Raw genomic sequence first — 22,040 nt, forward strand, 5'->3', positions numbered from 1 at the left:
CTAGCATAGCTACCACCTTTATCTTACCAGTCAAAGTATTTATGTGTCTTTTCAAATGATAACTTAGTCTTAATTTGAAGCTTTGTTTGGTACTTATTTTTTTTTCTATTTCCAACAGAAAGAGCGAACAGGGAGAAGCAGGACACGACCACAGGAACTAGCTAAAAAGCTACAGTTAGCTAGCTACAGTTAGCTTGGCTTCGTACAGATAGCTGGTTGACAGTCATAGTATTTATACAATTTAGGGTTTTTTTTTTAATCAATTTCTACCTACTCTAAATTGTACCCTTGTTTTGCACTTTTTCCTGCACTGGTAAAATGAGAAGCAGAAACTGATTCTGCTCAGGTGAGGAGTAACTCGCTGGCCAGCTGGCGATATTTAGCTTGTTACAGTATTTACACATACAGTATTTATTACAATTTTAGGGATGCTCTTTGAAATTTCACCATTGCTTTTCACTTTTTTTTCTGTACTGTCAACAGAAAGAGCATGGAACAGCAGGTGATACTGCACAGGTGAGTTAACCTGGGGTGCGTAAATTAAAGTGCTAAATATTCTGCTTTCTTTTTAGCTAGCTACAGTTAGGCTTCATACAGTTAGCAGGTTGACAGACAAGGCATTTATTACAATTATAGGGATACCCCTGTTAATTTCTACTCCAAATTTCACCACTGCTTTGCACTTACAGTATTTTCTTCCTGCCCTGTTAGAACAGGCCTACATGTTATGTTGAATAGGTGTATAGTTTCTCATTTATTAGTTTAATCTTGCTGTATGATACATTTAAAAATCAAATTGGACAGGGTCATTCTGCAACGTGGTAAAAAAAAAAAAGAAAAAAAAAAAAAGAAAAGTTTTGAACCAAGTCTGCCCCCCTCACTTCTCAAATGATCACTCCATAGCCAACACAAGTGGTTCCCAAAGTGGGGTCCAGTGACCACCAGGGGTCTTTGAAGGGGTTCCAGGTGCCCTCTGGGAAAAATAAGAAAAGTTTAATTTCACTTTTATTTCATTCCTAGAGGCACAGTAGGACATTGGGTTCAGTTAGTGTGAATGACATTATGCAGGAGGTGATCTGATGACTAAATATAAAAGCACTGAGCACATACACAGATGTGTAATCTCCCTTTAATCCTTAGGTTTATAAAGAGGATGTGTCCACTAGAGGGATCACATCCAGTTTATCAAAGATGGCCTATGGTTGAGAATCACTCAATAGTAAAAACAGTAGTCTGTAACTTTCTGGGCATATCATACATATACACATCCACACATAATACTGTGTCAGTGGCCACCGTTCTGGTTCAGACCTGAAACAATTTTTTTCTCAAAAACTATCAAAAAATATTAATTTTAGCGCTGCATGTTAACAATACTTTCTGTTTGTGTGCAAAATTGGTCCAATTCAGCCTTGAATGTTTTTACTGTTTTTACTGGCCATAACTTATTGATCAAGAAATGCATAACGTGTAGTCATTGACATATCTTTCAGTTGCTGATGAAAAGTGAATTGATTCAGTGTCACTAACAGGCCAGGAATTATGTTGCATGGTTGTGATGCCAGAAAGACAAAATTGTAGCTAAATAGGTAATGTTAGCAGCCAGTAAAAATTCTCATAATTCAGGATTTTGATACTCTGTTATATTGTCTGTAATGCCCCAGTGTCAGATTCTTGAGACGTTTTGATAATCAAGAGGTATAGCCAAATAGGCAGAAAGTGCAATAATAGCAGGATAATTGACGGTCCATTTTTTGCGCTTTATTTTGAAGGCAACATCATTAAAACGGAAATTCCAAATCTGCTTTTTGAACGACGTAATTTCCGGCAAAGGGGGCAGGTCTTAAATTGTCAACTAACCGAAGAACAACAAAAACAAACAGATAAGACCAAGGAGGTTCCGGGGATGGTGAGTGCAAAAGTCTCACTGTATTGGTAAAATATAAACGTAACCTGTGTGCATCTTGCATTAACATTTTGTCATTATCTTAATTTGTGACTTTACGAAGTCTTGACATTGACAAAAATCCCCGTAGCTACCGTAGTGACTGTCATACCGATATAAAGGTAACGTTACACTCCTGGACAACCTGTTAACGTTACTTCAAACACAAATTAGTTGCTGACACTTTTTTTCCAAGAAAATATTGATTGCCGATACCTTCGCAAGTTGGCCCGGCTACAGACCGAATTCATTAATCCAATACTTCTGTCCAAAGTCTATGTTTAGCTTGTTATTTCGTCCATTCGTTTCTGCCGGAGTGCCATAGGCCTCTCTGGCACAAACAGCCCCGATACATGCCGTGCTCTCTGGCATGAAGAAAAAGTCAAGTCGAACTACATTCAGAAATCTGGTAGTTTAATGTTGCCTTGCTTATCGGCAAGTGTACATAGCAGGTAGTATATGACTTTAGACTTTTTACGAATCCATATAAGCCACCCTTCAATTCGGCATATATCCAATACACCAAGCAATACTCATTACGACAAATTTACAAGTAGTAAAATTGGTTCACCTATTATTGCCACAATTTTCTTCCAACAAAATACACCGAGGGCGATAGAGAGCAGTGTGATTCAGTTTTAAAAGTTGAGAGTGCTGCTTGGTGTATTGGATGCATGTCGAATTGAAGAGTGCCTGCTAATAATTTGTAAAAGTGTACATTGTAAATTATGTACTGTAATGTCTATAATTGTACATTAATGTAATGTGAATGAGAGTTTGGAGTAGCTTTCTCTCCATTCAAAAGAGAACGTCGCGTGCCCGTTTGTTCTATAGACAAATATCAATGCTATTCTGCAAAGAAGGAATCGTTCAATAAAAGTAATTCAATTCTGACATGTTCAGTCATTCCTCTTTCAACTGTAATGTAATGGCTTTTAAACAAACATGTTGTCATAGCAGCGGGCTGAACTCCCCTCCCCCCTCACAGCTACCTCCATCTTGCGTCAATTGTTTTCCTGCCTGCCAGGTACCCAGCTGTCACTACCTTTCTTTAGTTACCTTTGTACTGGAAGTCTCAGTGCCTTTGTTGAGGAGTTGAGGGTGTCTTTCTGTGTAGTTATCTTTTCCTTGACTTTGCCCCCGGGTGCCCTAACTCACTTTCAAGACTCCACCTAGCAGCATTTTTATAGGTTCTCTCCTTGCTTCACCAAAGTGCTCATCAACATTTTCTCTCGCAGGAAAAGAGGCATTTGATCTGATGTGTTGTTGAAAAGGGCTTTCCTTTGGTCTCTGCTACATCAGAGGTAAGAACCAGGTGATCTGTGAAATGGGAAACTATCTTTGACAGAAACATCAGACAGGGTCCGGACAGAGTGTCCAGTCGTCTGACAAGCGAACCACCTCATGTAGTGGTCGGTCAAGATGATGAGACTCCCTCTGTCTGAAACTGATAGGGCTGATCAGTGTTGAAGAGCCCTGAGCACCTGGGTGCTGTGTGTAGGGGTTACATCTGTTTTGACGTGTCTGAATGATGTTATCGCAACACTGTACTACTACAAATTTCATTAAACATTCTCTCTATTTTGTTATTGTAAAAATGTAGGAAATTACTGAAAATTGACCATTCAAAGTCACGGGATAGCAACCAGCATTAATGATACTACTACTATTGTTATTGCTGCTACTACTATTACTACTGCTACTACTACTATTACTACTGCTACTACTACTATTACTACTGCTACTACTACTACTGTTGCTACTGCTACTACTACTATTACTACTTCTACTACTAGTAGGGCTGGATGATATGGTTGAAATCAATATCATGATAATCATAAGGATTTTTCTCAATATTAATGTATATATCACGATATGGTTAATGTATGCAAAATCATGTTAAATAATCAAATTAATGTTTTTAAGTAAGATTTGCTTCAGTCTTGAGAAAAGAAGATCCTGATCACAATTTATTGATCAGTATGATCAATAAATTGTGATGCTGAGCAAGAGCAGTGTGCGGGATCTTCTTTTCTCAAGACTGAAGTGATACTTTCCAACGCACCTGCATCAGAGATAGTTGGATGTGCAAATATCTCCAAATAAAATTTGCCTGTCATCATCAATTTAGACAGCAGAAATGTGTGTCACGATATTAAAATATCTTCATATCATCACAATATGATTCCATTGATAAACAATAATATTGAATTATCGCCCAGCCCTAACCACTACTACTACTACTACCACCACTACTACTATTACTATTACTACTACTACTGCTGCTACCACTACTATTACTATTGCTACTGATACTACTAGTACTACTGCTACTAATAATAATAATTATCCTAATTGTTTAACACCTTTTTTTTTTTTTAAGTTAAAAAGTGTTGTAAAATAAAAATAAAATAATGGCTGTTTTTTTAAATGCTCCACTCTATTGTACCTGGTGGACATTAATATTGCTGACAAAAAGCATTTAATCAATCAGTATTATTTAGAGATTGCTTAATTTAGAAACTTCCTTTAGAACTTTCCTGAAAATGATCATGAGATGATCATTTTCCTGAAAAGGGCTCATCTGTTATACTCATTATTTGTAATTGGCATGAAAAAATGTAATAATCAGTAAATATTCATATGTATTAGACATTGCAAATACTGCTGATACTGGCTTTTGTTCTTATTAGGCTTATTTGGGGGTGAAATTGGTCTTAAATTAGATTTTTACTCACTTAAGTTCTTAGCTTTTATATCTTGCATTATAAATCTTGATATTTTTATTCTTTGACTACCTGAATTGTCTTGGCTCTGCTGTAGAATGGCTGATAATCTTATTTGATGTATGCCGTATCAATCTAGCATTTATTGTCATGCCAGATGCATGAAGTCCCACAAAAGTCCTCGTTACCTTTCCCCTTGTCTCACCTCTTGTTTTCTGCGGTCTACAGAGTGTCACTATAGCATTAGTTTTTAAGCCCCCAGTTGCAATAAGAATTGTAGCACAAAGCGGCTTAGAAGCTTTGGCCTTTTGTCTCTCCCCCATCTTTTCCCCCACATACCCTGCAGTTCCTTCACACTTTCTCTAGGGGGCACACCCAGCAGTCTGACTAACACTGGTATGAGAGGATAATTGCATCCAGTGTTGTATGTCAGGGGTTCTCAAACGTTTTCATGTCACAGATGTCCAAATAAACACACATTATGATCATGGGCCCCCATATAATACAATGTATTCCCAGGGATCCATATGTTGATTTGATTGAGTTGTTGATTTAGTATTGAATAATAGAACTGGGAAGATAATAGTAGCGAGAGCAAAACCTATTATTATAGTAGTCATATGGTATTATTACAAATAGGAATATTTGTGCATCCATTTACTAGGACTAGACCTATACTAATAGCTCAATGTAGTGTTGGTGACATCCTGCTGATTTCTTTGCGAGCAACATGATAATGATGTGTTAAAACATCCATTCACACTTCTTTAAGAATCAGTTTTATTGGCCAAGTAAGTTTCCACATACTGGGAATTTGACTCATGTAGGTCACAATGCATACTAGTACTTTATAAAAAATCTTAGAGCAGAAATTTAGGGAATAGATCTCTTAGGTGTAGCATGTGTAAAATGGGTGTTTAAGTAAAAATAGTATATAAAAAAGTATATCAAAAAATGAAAAATAGAAATTTAGGAATTACATTAAGCAATAACACTGACTTAATAACACTTAAGCAATAACATTCACACACAAATTTACACAACCTTAAGTATGTTACTGATTTGATACATCATTAACAAAATTTTTGAAATGGTATCAAACACTCACAAAGATACAAGGTTTGGGTTTTAATTTAATAATTAGATTTTGGCCCCTTGCAAACATAAAAAATAGTTCGCTGTTGCTTGCTTGCTTCACTCCATTCCAATGTTAACAAGGAGTTGTAGTTTGTATATCGAGGTTATAAGCGCTCATGGAACAGCTCTCGTCCAATCACGACGCGCGGCCGGAAACAAAGGCCGTCTAATGTGGAATAAACCGTAAACCCAGGTTCAGAGCAGAGTGAATCAAAGCAGCGTTCCTCTCTTTGGGTCATTGTTGTTTCAGTGGGTTGACGTCATATTGTGCTTGGATTACAGTGTCACTTTTGTGGCCAACGTGACACTTGTCCCCCTCTCCTCTATAAACCATCAGGGCCACCGGTCCCTGGCACGGCCACCTCGGATACCCGCTGCCTGGCCGGCCCCGCGGAGAGTTGGCAGGGGCATTGCCTTCTTCCCACCGCCGCAGTAAAGGCTTAAGGTACCTGTGAGCGTGTGAATCAAGTCCATTTCATAGATACACCTGGAAAAGAGGCGTGAAATCACACAGGAGAGGCGTACACTCCTTTAGATCGTCGGTAAAATCTAAACATCCACAATCTCAACATTTTCTAGTTTTGTTAGCCTGTTGTGATTTTGGCCCTGGTGACTTTCACATACTCTCTCCATTGCCAACAGACTGTGGAAAAATTTGGAAAGAATTCAACCAAAGGATATATCAATTCTTAAACTGAGTGGCATTCATTACCACAGTTTTGAAAGTTAACAGTGCTGAGCGCTTAGACGATGCAGGTTTTTCATTCCAGCCAAACACTACACCAGATGATTTCACTGATTAGCACAACTTCAACCAGACAGGAGGAACTAGTCAGTGAAATCAGCTGGTGTAGTGTTTGGTTGGAATGAAAACCTGCATGGCACACGGTTGCCTGTCTCTGCTATTCATAGTATTCTGTTGCATCACCACACAGCCTCTTGGTAGGAAAATATCAAGTGATTGCAATAAATTAACAGGTGATTACAATCAAATGACAAACACAGCCAATGAGCTGTGTGTATTGTAAAGCGCCATATTGGTAGGAAATGCATGTGACATCATGGGAATACTATGAAATACAGTGAGACAGATAAGGGCAAATCAAGAAGTGATGTGGTTCAGCGGGACTGTAACTATAGCAACATCTGTAGCTAGCATCCATGGGCTACATAGTAGGAGAATTGCAACCACAGCAACATAAACAAATCTGGAAAGCCGCTAATGAGCAATCAAAAGTTTTCTGCTCTCCAAATAAATTAAAAGTAACTTGGTTTGCTGAGTGTTTGTCTGCAACCAAGGAGTAATGTCTTTTTGACACAAGGTATATAGCTATATATATAGCTTAGAAATCAAAAAAATCGACTGGTCTTCTTGACTGTGGAGTGATATGATTAGATATGAAACAGACCTTAGAATGTGTTCATTGGCCAATCAGAATTGAGTACTCAACAAATCTGTGTAATGATTATATGTAGATGATGATATATGGATATATTGTAATTGTAATTGTTTTTTGTGTGACAGGCTGAGCAATAAAGCGAGATTATTGTATTTACATTGAAGGATCACATAGGGCAATTTTCCAGCTTTGGGGGGTGGGAGGGGGGACTGCAGCTGAATAAATGGAAAGCAAACACTTACACTTTAAAGCTGCACTAGGGAAGATTTTGATGTAAAAATACACCCGTCTTATCAGCTTATCAAAGTGGTAATAATTGAGACGCCATACATTTGCCCTATTTGGCCAAATTAAATTCTGGCGGATATGGTCACTGGTCAGAAATGTTCTCCACACATGAAGTGAACTGAAACTTTAGAGCGAAATCCAAAAGAGTCTCCTAAACAGCAGTGAGCGAGTGCTTTTCCTCTGCATACCCGCTCAGGGCTGGAGCCATGGATTCGTCCTCCGATGAAGAGGAGGTGCGCACCTTCGTCCAAGTGATCGCCGAGAAGTACAACCCGGAGAACTTCCCCTACTGCCGTGGCCAAGGCATGGGGGTGGTGGTGCTGCCCAGCCCTCCGGGATCACCCACCAAAGGTGAGAGATCGTTTAGGTCGGTCTGTCAGGGTTATATCATTTTTATGTCCGTGATGGAGCCGTGTTCACTTGACAGAATACAATGTAAACAGAATAAAATGCCTGTTTGCAGACCGTCTGTTCCTGCCCAGTGTGCTGGTGCTGAACGACTGTGGCATCAGCAAAGCCGGTGACCGGGCAGAGGTGGCGGCTTTCTGTGCCCATGTGGTAGAACTGGACCTGTCCTACAATCAACTTAAAGACTGGGAGGAGGTGGGTGGCCTGAACTCTGTGCCAAAGATGTTCTAAATGTGTGAACGAGTGAGCGGTTAAACACAAATAACTGCAGAGTAATCATGGCTCAAGTATTTTTGAGCATTTGTCCTTTGGGCCGATAGACAGAGTTTTTACCTATTCAAATGCCTTTCAGTTTCCCAATTAAAAGGATATATGGTATATGATAAATCACATTATTTGAACCTCCAACTATTGTTACTGTTTATTTTCTTTCGAGCTTATGTCACTGGATGAGAAAGGCATTTACTATTGCTCAAGTAATTTGACAGTATGGTTGCAGTAACCTTTTACATGGCAAACAATCTAAAGTCTGTTAGGGTGCATGTATTTGAATGTGCACATGCTTCTGTACCCTTCTATTATTCCAGTAATAAAATATTATCCCAAAATGATCTGCTAAAAACAAAGTTTTCAGTCAGGAATAGTTGCCTTCTGTGACTACTAATGAAAGCAGCTCAGGGAAGGACATTTATGGAGTTTAAATAAAGAAATTATTCAATATTTAAGGAAGGAAATGTTTGTCAGAAATAAATCTGTTTTGTTCAATGCATAATTCAATATATAAACAAACAATAATAACCCCCTTATTGATTTAATTAGCATATGTTTGCATTGATTTCTCACAGATATGGCTTTGCACCACTTAACCGTAAAAATAACATACCTGGGATGGGTAAAAAATGAAAGCCCCTTTTGAGTTTTCTTTTCCACTTGTTTTTTGGGTTGCCAGATCTGCACCATCGTCTCCAACATCCCCCACCTGGACTTCCTCAACCTGAGCATGAACCCTCTGCGCGGCGTGGAGCTGGAGCCCGGCCTGGCCGAGGTTTTCTCCCGGGTCCGGCGACTCGTCCTCATCAACACGCACGTCAGCTGGGACACCGTGCACACACTCACGCAACACACACCAGAGTAAGTGATGGAAATTATGTGTGTTGATGTTATCCTCATCCTCACTTGCATCGGTGTAGTGTTCAGTAAGGGTTAGACCGATATATACAGGGCTGATATTGGCCTTTTATTAAAAAATCGGATATCAGCCAGTCAGTGTCGTCTGCCTCCGATATGATGGATATGATTTGGGTATACAGTGGGTATGATGGTCTAAATGCTGTTTCAGAGGCTTTTCCACCCTGACAAGAATACAATTCTGGGGGGAAACAGTGAAAGCTTCTATTTTGTTTACATTTTTTGGCATGAAAATTGCCAAATTTAAAGAATATTGACTGAATATTGATTGAATATTGGCACAAAATAATGTTTATTGGCAGCTTTAATCCAAAAAAGATACCATGTATTGGCCCTCAAATACCCATATTGGTCAAACCTTCCTAATTCAGCCCCACCTCACCTTACAGGCTAGAGGAGCTCTTCCTGTGCCTGAACAGCTACAACACTGTGTTAGAGTCCCAGCCGTCCTGCCCGTCCCTACGCCTGCTGCAGATTACGGACAACCAGCTCCAGGAATGGGCAGAGGTCAGGAAGTTTGGACTGATGTACCCCAGTCTGGACACGCTGGTGCTGGCCAACAACAGCCTGAGGTCTGTGGACGACACTCAGGAGACACTGCAGCGCCTCTTCCCCAACCTGCGCAGCATCAACCTCAACAACTCAGGTCTGAGCTTTGCCCTGCTTTTGTGTGCTGTTGATAAAGGCATAATAGCTCTTTAAAGCAGCTAGTGGAGGATGAGTAGAAACAACTGCAGAGAGGGGTGGAGGATTTTCTTTTTTTACATGACCCCAGAAGCCCTCTAGTGGCTCGTCCACGCCATAGGCGTTTGTATGGAAGCCCATTTCCGCCAGTGTGATGAAAAAAAAAAGATTCTGCAAGTCATTATAATGAGAAACTTTCTCAAAATAATGACTTAGTATCTCAAAATAATGAGAAACTTTCTCAAAATAATGACTTAGTATCTCAAAATAATGAGAAACTTTCTCAAAATAATGACTTAGTATCTCAAAATAATGACTTAGTATCTTAAAATAATGAGAAACTTTCTCAAAATAATGACTTTGTATCTCAAAATAATGACTTAGTATCTTAAAATAATGAGAAACTTTCTCAAAATAATGACTTTGTATCTCAAAATAATGACTTAGTATCTTAAAATAATGAGAAACGTTCTCAAAATAATGACTTTGCATCTCAAAATAATGACTTAGTATCTCAAAATAATGAGAAGCTTTCTCAAAATAATGACTTGGTATCTCAAAATAATAATTAGTATCTCAAAGATACTAACTCATTATTTTGAGAAAGTTTTTCATTGTTTTGAGATACTAAGTCATTATTCTGAGAAAGTTTCTCATTATTTTGAGATACTAACTCATTATTTTGAGAAAGTTTCTCATTATAATGACATACAGGACCTTTTTTTCATCACACTGGCGGAAATGGGTTTCCATACGTTTGAGCTCAACATGGTTCACTCCGTTAAAATGATTTTAATGTCATGTCAGAATATCTTAAAGTGTGTTAATGGCCACATTACAAAAGTTGCAAACAAATATGTGTTTTTTATGACCCATGGCCACAAATGAGTCAATTCTCAAGTTAAATACTTATGCAGTTGTAACTGTTATTCAGGGCTGAGCAAATGGGAGGATATTGGGAGGCTGAATTTCTTCCCTAAGCTGGAGGAGGTCAAGGCAATGGGGATTCCCTTACTGCAGCCCTACACCAACCAGGAGAGACGGAGCCTCACTGTGGCACAGTGAGTCTGCACCCACACGCATGTCAGACATTTCCCGCCGTATACATATACATTTATTTACAATTGTCACATTTACACATAACGTTTGACTGTTGCCCCTCAACGCAGGCTGCCATCTGTGTCGGTGCTGAACGGGAGTGCGGTGTCGGACGGAGAGAGAGAGGATGCCGAGAGGTTTTTCATCAGACACTACCAGCACGGTCCGGAGGAGGAGCTTCCTGAGAGGTACTCAAACACATGCATGTCTTTTACAACACACACACACACACTTATTTTAAAGGCGTGGGGGGGTATCTTTAGAAATGGATAATCTAATGCTTTGTCCTTGTTCACAGTAAAAAGGTTAAAATTGTACTTGTATTTGTAGTTTTGCCAAAGTTGTATGTAGAAAAACAAAATGTTGCCTCTCAAACGGGCCAATCAGAACATGGTTGGTTTGTAGTGTAGAGAGTCAACCAATCATCTTACATTTATGGCAGGGGGAGGGGGTGGAGCTAGTACTGTCAGCCAGTCAGAGCAGTGTCTCTTTCTGGCTGCTAGGAACGCCTCCAAAATGGCTTTTAGCTCTTCAGGTGGGCGAAGAGCACTAGAGAATATATTACCAAAAATATAAATTATATTCACTTCACTGGTGATGGTGAGGATGGACTCAAGTTAAGGATATAAAATTGTAGTAAAAGCTTTCAGCAGATTTCCTTGTCCCAGTTAAAGGTGCTATGTGTATCATTTTAACATCAATAAATCATTACCACATTAATTTTGACCACTGCCAAGAGGATTGTCGGCCTCTATCAGCCTCCACACTGCATTTTACATTGTGAGCCACTGGGTCCTTCTTCTTGCTCTTCAAAACAAATGGAGCAATGAAATGTAGTCTTAATTTTGAGAAGCGCACAGGAAAAGTTCACTTTAATAATCCGTTAAAAAAACAGTGTACCTTGCATTTTTGGGCTCATTTTGTAGTTTGGTGGCGTATTTTTTCTTACTCCTGTGGATAACTGGCCAAACATAGATGATGTGACGTTGAAGTATTTTCAGCATAGCTACAGTGGAGTTTAATAGCAGAGAAATTTTCAGTGGTAAACATCAGGTTTTGGTGTCAGTCCCTCAGAATCAAAGAGCGAGGGCTTCTTTCTAGAGCTTCTTTCGAGAGACCAAAGCAGCCTCAATAGACCAGACTACAATGCAGTTTTGAATAATAACGGATGCGACTCTCTAAACTTGAAAAACTCGCTCTGTTGCTCCTAATATTGCGATTGTTATCGCTCTCTCCACCTACACATATGTGGAACAAGTTCAGGCACGTTCTCTGGGGCTTGTTGAAAGGCATTCGAGGAAATGAGGAAATCATTAACTGGAGTAGAAGCAAACAAGGCAGGCTCAGGGAGAGTGGGTACAACAAAAAGGCAAATTACAACTCCTGGGATCCTTTGAACATCACAGACTGAAGAGTATCAGAGGGTGAAATTTTCCTTCTTAAAGTTTATGATACTGTATTTTGGATGAGCTGCAGTTGTATTTGGGAAATCAGAGAAGAGGGCATTAGTCTAATCTACTTATAATAATCGGCTTGTATTCATTTCTCAGCCAAATTTTTCAATTACCTATCTGGTGACATGGTTTATGTCTTTGAAGGCTCAGGTCAGTCTCCCTAATTACTCTAGGGTTTCTGATATGTTCCTTGTGTTTTTTAAAGTCAAGAAAGTTAAGCGGGCAGAAATGGACCTTTTTTAGGGCTTTGAATTTTGTCCCTGTTTGAGCTATAGAAAATTTTTGGGACATCCCGGAAAGTAGTTTTTTGTTTTTTTAATCTTTACTCACCCAGGTAAGGTTTCCTAGCGTTTAAAGGACACTTAGTTGACAGTAAGTTGATGAAGAATAGAAGAGCATTACTCATTCACTCGTTCGCATTCATTGCTCATTCACGTTCCCTACGCAGATTTCCTTCCCGGCCGTTCCAGTAACCTTCACAAGTCACAAGCCTGTTTCTCTTCCCTTTACCCCGGCCATTGTCCCCGAGTTTCTATTGTCGATGCAGTGTAACAGTGAGTTCACTGAGTCCAGGACACAGAGAGAGAAATAAAATAAGGTGTAGTGACTAATATTTCTGTATAATTTCCTTAAGGGAGTACAGGTTGAAGGAAAGATCTACACATCGGTGTTTAGAACTGCAAATGTAAAAGCTTTTATGAATTGGATATAGGTTGAATCACAATTGTATGGTATTAACTGGCGATAGAGAGTAGCAAAACGGACACTTATTTATATGAAAAACCTGATAATTATGATTCATATTTAAGTTCAAGAACCAAGACCATGTGCTCTGATGCAGCCCAGGTACATTTGCAGTGTCTAGACACTTCAGCAATGAAGTACTGTTGATGTCAGAGCAAAATATATTAGGCTTAGACCACTATATCAGTTGCTGATATATCAGGCTGATATTGATCAAAAATGGATATTAGGCAGTCAGTCAGAGTTGTCCACCTCTAATTTGATGGATATGATGCAATTTAATTACACATTTATTGTAGAATTGATACATACTTCACTGTGGGAAACCCTTAACCTGAATTGATGATAATGCAACATTTTAATGCATCATAATTATTGGTATTACTGCGGTATTTCAGCATTCAGACTATTAGAGCTTCAGAGGCTAAAATTCTGGCATTAGGAAACACCGAATACTTGTACTTCTTTAGAGATAATTTGGCATGAAAATGGTCAAATTTGCCACAAAATATCGTCTATCAGCAGCTTCAATCTAAAAATACTGCTATCGACTTTCAAAAACCCATATCGTATATGCAGTATTAGTGGAATATCTTGGAACTTGGAGTAGGGCTGAACAATTAATCGAAATTTTATCGAAATCGCAATATGGCCTACTGCAATTTTCAAATCACAGGAGGCGCAATATTTGTTAAAGGCGAAATGTGTGTCAAAATACCATTTTAAATGAAATATTGACGTGCTGCAGAGATGTCCTGGCCTACACATCATATTCTACAGACTTAAGAAAACATCTTTGTTTGGTACAGATCCCCGCAAAAATCACACCATAATCATTTTAATACGATTCAATTCACCATTCAATGAAAATGAGAATAATGATGTAAAAATGATCATTCCCTCGAATATCACAAATCATATCACAATTGCAATATCAGCCAAAATAATCGCAATTAGATATTTTTTCAAAATCGTTCAGCCCTAACTAGGAGTGGAATATACACTTAACACAGCGCACTCCCTCCCCTCTTACAGTAGAAGACTCTCAGCTCTGTGAATACCTGCCAAGTTGTACCTCTAACAATGGCAACAACCCACTCATTGTGTCTTCAATATATTTATATGATATAATTTTTGGAAAGGCCTGCTTTAGGGCCCTGGACGCAGCTAAAATAATTGCCCACACTCTCCACACCGGCTGCATTCCACTTAACCTCAGCAGAATGTGGGGGAGGGATTTCTGAAGGAAGGTGCGGTCCCTGACTGGGGGAAACTAACCTTTGGGAGACAATGCCACCAGTCTCTCCCCACTCAATGAGTCCTTTGTGCCGGGAATTCTCTGATTGGAAAACCGATACACAAGGTACCAGGTTGATTTTTTTTTTTTTTTTTGTATGTATACACCTCCTCTGTCAACTTCAAACCTTAAGTTGAGAGATTGATTTGTTTCCTGATGTCATTGGAGCTGGCATAGCACTGCTTCATCATGAATTGTCTACCTAATTATGACAAAGTGCTCGTTTGGATGTGAAGGACAAGGGGCGAGTATATGTATATGAGGGGGAAATAAAACATTTTGTGAATATTTTTCCGCACTGCAACCATCCAAAGGCCTCCAGGCATTTACTTGTCTCCACATTTAACTTTCTCTTCCTGGTCTTCGTTTCATCGCTTCCTCCTTATAAACGGCATATTCATGGCCTTGGTCCCGAGCCAGTTTCTCAGTGTAGATCCCGGGTTAGGGATCGCCGTGACTGCGTGCGGGTGTTATGGGGGGTGTTGGACACGGTCGCTAAGCAGTGGACACACTGCTATCCCCTTTCGATTCGGATGGGGCCGTGGCCTGACTACCCCCAGAGATCAGAGCCTGCAGGGTGGGTCACAGCCTCTCAGGTGAACACACGGAGATCTGACACAGCCTGGCTTTGAGTAACCATAAACTCAGCCTTAAACCACAACTCAGACTGCAGACACGGACGTATCTAAACCACTTTCGAAAACAGTCGGAGGTAGACAAGTGGATACATTTAGGGCAATGGGGTAAGGGGTTAGCTGTACTCAAAAAAAGCTTGAGGGACCAGTTGCCAGTATTTCAAAAAGGAAACAGAAAAAATGAAAGAAATGTGTTTGCTGGAAAGGAGGGATTAGTTGCGAGGAAAGAGTGAAAGAGAAGACTGGCTCGGAATAGAAATCCGAGAGTCCGAGTAGCCTTAGAATAAGTAGAGAGGGAGTGAAAGGGGAGTGGGCCTGGAAAAAGTGGATTTTGAGGGCAAATCGGGGGCGGGGGGGGAATGAGGAAATCAACATTTCAACTTTTTAAGCAGGTCATCTTTCAACTGGAGAACTCGAGAACAGCAAATGAGAGAATGAGATAGTATGAAACGCCAGAGGAGAAGTCGGCAAAGATCTGGGCTAGATAGCATCTGTATTAGCCCCAATACTTTCAGCTGTACACAGCTATTAGCGCTGCTACTTTTTGCCTCAATTACCAAAGATTATCGGAAAGACATTTGGAATGCGTGCTTGTTATCACTTGCCAGAGTATTTGTCTCATTATATACCTTGCTTACCACATGAAATGAGGCCTTTTAGCTAAATGGCCGCTCATAGAATGGCACTTTGTGCACTGTGGCCTTAGAGGAGAATTCCCAGGGTGGACCGGGAGTTTTGGCCTGAAACCCCAGGCCAGGGGATTTGCTTTGTGGGGGAGTTTTTGGGGAGGGAAGGGAAATTGCTTTGATTGGCCCAGCTGTTACAGTAGCTTTGAAAGCACAGGCCTTTTCTCCTGGATTTTATTTAATCGTTCCTGGGCCCTTATCTCTAGCCCGCATTCCCCCGAGGTGGCAGAGAGCTTTCTCACGGCAAGCGAGAGGCAGAGAACTCAGTGTTTCGCTCCCTCGCAAACACTCGCACACATACACGCACACACACACATTTACTCCAACGCTCGAATGAACACACATTGTCCTTTTATAATAATTTACAACATATTGTTATCCCTCTCCTTGTTATTTAGCGGTCCACACCGCATAAACGTATGTGCTGTGACATGAACCCTGCTTTCTCCCAGGTACCACGTCCTCGTATCCAAGTACGGCCATCTGGCCCCGCTGGCAGAGGTGGACTTGAGCCCCCGCAGCGCCACCGTGGACGTCCGCTGGGGCGAGCGGGTGGAGGCGGTCAGCCTCCGTCTGGAGCAGACGGTGGGGGAGCTGAAGAAACAGCTCAAAGCCCTGCTGCAGCTGCCCACCAACGGGACCAGGCTCTTCTACATCAACCGGGAGATGTGCTCGGTCCTGGGGCCCGAGGAGATGAAGTACGGCTGCCGGGCCCTCCATTCCTACAGCATCCGGGACGGCGACGAGATACTAGTAGTGCCCAAACTCAAAAATCGCTGCAGCTCCTCAGACTTTTGAGTCAGTGGGCTTGGTGGAATGGGGAAAAAGGGACCTCAGGAATTTTAGAGAACGAACACCCACTGGATACTAAGCTTTCGTGTTGAGCCTTTTTATATAAGAAAAGGGTGATTTTTTTCATCAGCCTTGAATGTAAAGATGTCGGTCAGACACCTCCACCATATTAAACAAGTTTATACAGCAGTGTGTAGTATAAGTATATGTGCACATACACTTTAACACAGAGGTCCAGATTCACTATGGTTGCATTGTGCCTCAGTTGCTTGAGCTAAGAGCACAGAGTTCATTAAGAGTTCATTGTTTGTTCATTAAACCTATTTTAGGCATAATGAACAAACAATCCAATGATGCAAGTCCATATAAAATTCTAATTAATAAAAGGCTTTCATATAATTGGAAACATGGCACAGCTTTCAGGCCTATTTGATCTACTATATGCTTCTCTTTAAGCCTATAGAATTTAAAATTTCTTGAAAGGCAAGTGCTTCTCTCGAAGGGAATGTGACTGGCCCACGGAGAGCGCCAGTCCACAAAATCTCCCATGTCAGAAACCTGGCAACTCAGGTGGGCAGGTGTGAGAGAGGGACAGTTTAAATATTCTCCCCCTGCACCACCCCAACTCAGAGCTACTCACATCGTTTTTGTCTTGGCTGAAAGACGCTGAAGACGCTCTTCTCTGTGCAAACCTAGTAGTAAATCTGGACCAGAGTGTTTTCATTAGAAATGCGTTTTCTCTGCATGAGTATTAGCATAGGTAACGTAGTCCTTTCCCACTTTTTACTGTCATTCAAGCCGAGTAAGGGCCGTGCTTGCAATTTTTTTTTTTTAATGCCGTTATCTTGAGATCACGAGTTAATTATCTTGTTATCTCGAGAAAACGAGCTTTGTCAATCAACCCGTTATCACGAGAAAACAAAATGGCGTTTCCTCTTATTACTTATAATGTTTATCAGAGATCAGGAGTGCCATGCCAGCATGCAGAGATGGTGTCTTGACAACTGACAACAACGCAACTGCAGCAAACAAAACTACACATTTATGCCTTGACTTCCTGTTCAGTTATGAATCCTCCCTGACAGTCATGACAGTGATCTTGAAGGCTGAATTCAGGTGTGGTCAAATGAACCAGACACTCATTTTCAAGTTCTCCATAATTATCCCGTGATCTCGAGAAAACAGAAGTCGTTTTCTCGTGATAAATTATCTCGTTATCTCGAGAAATCTACCTTTTGTTTTCTCGAGATAACGAGATAAATTAATCCGTTATGTCGAGAAATCGGCCTTTTGTTTTCTCGAGATAACGAGATAAATTAACCCGTTATCTCGAGAAATCGGCCTTTTGTTTTCTCGAGATAAATTAACCCGTTATCTCGAGAAATCGGCCTTTTGTTTTCTCGAGATAACGAGATAAATTAACCCGTTATCTCAAGAATTCTGCCTTCTGTTTTCTCGAGATAACGAGATAAATTAACCCGTTCTCTCTCGAAAACGAGCTTTGTTATCTCGAGATAACGATAACGGCATTAAAAAAAAATAATTGCAAGCACGGCCGTTCTCGGCTCCCGTACTTTCCACACGAGGCGTGATACCAAGTGAAATATTTTGAGACTTCCCTAGAGCTGAAATCAGGAATGCAGGAGTGCAGAGGATAATAGGACTTGAGCACACGGACCACATGGGCACCGCTCACCTCAACTCGCCGGCAGAAAGATGAGACAACACCGAGGCGAGCCTGGGTCTCTGCGAGAGAAAAGAAGGGGTGTCGGATGCTCGAGTTACTGCGGGTCTTCTTGTTGTCCACCCCGTGAATGAAGTAGCTCTCTCTCTCTCTCTCTCTCTTCCTCTCTCTCTGCAAAGGCTGTTAAGGAGAGACGGTGAGGCCCGGTCTATATGGTAACCGTACACTGGCCGCTGTGTCACGGCCACTTCCCCTGCATTTAGGTTACAATGGGTTCACCCAACAGGCCGTTGCCCTCCACCCATTCACCTCAATCTCTCCCTTACATCCGTCTCGCTCACCCAACACCTCCCGGCGTCCGCTCTTTCACAGGACCCGGGGGTCACGAGCTTTTCCGCCGGCTCACATTGTCAAATTATTGTTTTCGAAATCGATGATGTGCTGTTATTGGGTTAGGGTTAAGGTTAGATTGGCAAGATTCCTTATGCTATTGCAGCAAGCTTTATACTTTTTTCTTTTATTTTGGTTACATTTCAGTCTTTTACACTATGGGTTGAATTTAACTTAAAGATCTTTAACTTAAAAGATCCACAAGGCAAGATTTGCATGTAAAACACAGCCATCCTATCAGTCTAAATCACACAGTGGGGCTGCAACAGAGGAGAGCATCCCATCCCTACTAATTGAGATGCGGTAGCTTTGCCCTATTTGCCCAAATTCAGTTCTGGTGTCGGGTATGGGCACTTCCAAAAGTTTCTCCTGAGCAGCAGTGAGTGAGCGCTCCGTCCAGAGAAAACTGGACTCACCAACATTAGATCTTTGGTGTCCTTTGATGCATCACAGAGCAGCCGGTTGGTAAACATATGTGTGCTGTGTGCAAAGATACATTTGAACTACAATTCAGGAAGGTCTTTTACATTACATCTGTTTACGTAGTCCAAGGTTAGAAGACCCACTGCCATGTATAAAGCTGTTTAATATGTTTGCCGCCCAGCTTTTTTTTTAGACTATAATTACATGGAGACTACAAACGGATGATCCAAACCCAAGCAAAGTAGTCTAAATACTGGAGTGCCATGACTGTTCAGTTGATGTATGGGGATGTTGTCAGCCATTTACCTAGAGCCATTTATCAAGCAAATATTCTCCTATTGAACACAGTTATATTCTCAGATGCTCTCGAGTGTAGCTAACAAAAGTGTGTGGAAATGTATTACGTTTTTTTACAGCGCTCTCCGACACAGACTTGCTTTTTGTAGATGACTGTGTATCCGTTTGTGGGTTTGTTCTTTCTTCACTCAAGTGCATGATATTGTTTTTTGATTGGGTGCTTGCATGGGAGGGTAACGGGACAACAGTGATGAGTCATGTTGGTGTTTCAGACGTGGATCGTCATGCGTTATGTGGCTTTGCATGTTGTGATCTGTTCTGATACGTTCGATTTAAACTGTTAAGGGATCTACAATTCAGGGAAAGAACTTTTTTTTTTTTTTTTAATGTAATGTCACGTTTTCTTTGAAGACAATTTGTAATTTTTGACAACATTTTTAAAATGATATCGGCATTACGATCTGTGCTTTCTGGCCCCTGCGATCCTCTAGTTTTTCAGTATGCCAAAGTGATGATTTACAGATTTTATAATTCCTAAAAACCTAGAAGATAGTGGCTAAATCATGATGATGGTATGGCTAGCGCTGTGTAAAACACAGTTTGTGCTTAATTTATATATCGCTGTCTCGCTTTCTGTTGTTTTCCTAAATTACCATACTGCCATTTTACTTGAGATCAATGTTAATGCCATATCTGGTACAAGTGAAACAAAACGTGAAAGCACCATTATAGGTGCTTTCACGTTTTGTTTCATCTTAAAGAAACAGAAATTCTAATTATGTCATTACAGTTTTCCGTTGTTTTACATGTTTAAAGATGTGAGCAGTAAAATAAAAAGTTTACAAAAAAAAAATTTACCACTTGCAGAAAACTCTTTCTACATATCACATGTATTGTAGATGAAATCTTGAATCTGAACATGCCTGGAGTCTGTCAGAAACTTGAGTAGCTGCTAGTCTATTCTTTTACTACAGCTGAGCCACCAAAGGAATCACAGCCAATGGTCGTCACTGTAGAAAATTTAACTACAGTAATCCAATTTTGTGCACTTACCTCTATTCTTTCCACTGTGGAACAGTTCTGTTAATTCATTTCGGCCTCCATACTGCCTGTCAGTGGTGGAAGAAGTACTGTGATCCTTTACTTAAGTAAAAGTACCAATACAGCAATGTAAAAATACTCTATTACAAGTAAAAGCCCTGCATGAAAAATCCTACTTAAGTAAAAGTACATAAGTATTAGCAGCAAAATGTAGTTAAAGTATTAAAGTAAAAGTAGTGGTTTGGTCCCTCTGACTGATATTTCATTATATATGACATCATTAGATTATTAATACTGAAGCATCAGTGTGTAAGCAGCATGTTACTGTTGTAGCTGCTGGAGGTGGAGCTAGTTTGAACTACTTTATATACAGTTAGCTAGTTTAGTCCAGTGGTTCCCAACCTAGGGGTCGGGCCCCTCCAAAGGGTCACCAGATAAATCTGAGGGGTCGTGAGATGATTAATGGGAGAGGAAAGAAGAAAAAACAAAGTTCAGATACACAAATCTGTTTTCAGTTTTTGGACTTTTCTTTTCTAATCTTTGATTTTTGCTGAAATATTGGATCATTTGAACATTTATTGAAATGAAACCATGTGAGGTTTAGAGGGAAAAATCACTATTTGGTGGAGCTGTTAACATCTGAAATGTGACCCCGACTACACACTGCTTTTTGTAAGACGTCAAAAGCCAAAAAGGTTGGAAACCACTGGTTTCATCTTTAACAATGTGTTGTATTTTAAAAGCTTGTTATATTATCCATTGTGTCAAATCTCCATCTGAAAAGTAACTAAAGCTGTCAAATAAATGTAGTGGAGTAGAAAGTACAATATTTCCCTCTGAAATGTAGTGGAGTGGAAGTATAAAGTAGCATCAAATGGAAATACTCAAGTAAAGTACAAGTATCTCAAAATTGTACTTAAGTACAGTACTTGAGTAAATGTACTTAGTTACTTTCCACCACTGCTGCCTGTCCAATATATTTGAAGAGAAATTGATCATGCAGTAGAGACAAGGATGTACACAATGTACTTACTGTTAATTAAACTCAGAGTGGAAAAAATGCATAGTGTAATTTAACACTTTAGATAGTTTTGAACAGCCACCCCAGAGGAATAGTCACTGAAAAATCAACTTACACTGGAAAAAGTGCTGTGCAAGCTTACACAGTTCATTAGGTCACTGTAAAAAAACAACAACAATGTTATCTATTCTGTAATGAGAAAAAGTGATGCAGAACTTGCATCAGCACAATAACAAGACACACACAAATTTGGGAACGACACTAGAGGCCTTTTTCAAAGTCATCGTGGGTTCCTCAAGGTATGGAGCGGGGCGACTCGGCGACAGAGTCCCCTCCGGTTACTCGGCGACACGTGACTGGTCCCCGCGGCTCCGTTTCATAGGCTGAATGCTTGGCTGTGCAGAAGACGGGACCCTGCAGATCTGCTCGCTTTCTGGCAGCCGCGTTTTCAGCCGAGCCGCAAAAGAGTTTCATTCCATACGTGTCAGGCGGTGTTGTGTTTCTGGGGCATTCCCTCTTCTTTTCCCTCCTCCTCCTCCTCCTCCTCGACTCAGCAGCATGGCTCTAATCTGGAGTTGGGGGGTATCTATGCCCCCACCCCCCTTCCATCGCCGCCCACTCCTCAACACAGACCCCAGATCAGGGTTTAGGAGGTTCAGATTGGTCGCAGAGGTGCCGTTCACGTCTTTCATGGGGATCGTA

The 22,040-nt window shown here is 40.5% G+C and overlaps 1 protein-coding gene across 1 annotated transcript; it reads left to right on the forward strand.

Annotated features, from left to right (window-relative positions):
* Positions 1-1,862: 1,862 nt before the first annotated feature.
* Positions 1,863-20,027, forward strand: LOC139646209 (tubulin-specific chaperone cofactor E-like protein). The gene is made up of 10 exons (XM_071522152.1): positions 1,863-1,909; positions 3,184-3,249; positions 6,146-6,253; positions 7,693-7,847; positions 7,960-8,099; positions 8,854-9,035; positions 9,482-9,738; positions 10,711-10,837; positions 10,946-11,062; positions 16,143-20,027. The coding sequence occupies exons 4-10, from the start codon at positions 7,703-7,705 to the stop codon at positions 16,486-16,488; spliced, it is 1,314 nt and encodes a 437-aa protein (XP_071378253.1). The 5' UTR covers positions 1,863-1,909; positions 3,184-3,249; positions 6,146-6,253; positions 7,693-7,702; the 3' UTR covers positions 16,489-20,027.
* Positions 20,028-22,040: the final 2,013 nt, after the last annotated feature.

Source organism: Centroberyx affinis, unplaced genomic scaffold (genome assembly GCF_046629955.1).
Source record: "Centroberyx affinis isolate AG114_WGS23_722 - 3 ecotype Tasmania unplaced genomic scaffold, CSIRO-AGI_Caff_v1 ptg000960l_1, whole genome shotgun sequence".
NCBI classification, from domain to species: Eukaryota; Metazoa; Chordata; class Actinopteri; order Beryciformes; family Berycidae; genus Centroberyx; species Centroberyx affinis.

Coding starts and splice junctions, on each gene's coding strand:
- LOC139646209 (XM_071522152.1), top strand. CDS start 7,703: ATGGATTCGTCCTCCGATGAAGAGGAGGTGCGCACCTTCGTCCAAGTG. Junction 9,739..10,710: donor CATCAACCTCAACAACTCAG/GTCTGAGCTTTG, acceptor ACTGTTATTCAG/GGCTGAGCAAATGGGAGGAT. Junction 10,838..10,945: donor CGGAGCCTCACTGTGGCACA/GTGAGTCTGCAC, acceptor CCCTCAACGCAG/GCTGCCATCTGTGTCGGTGC.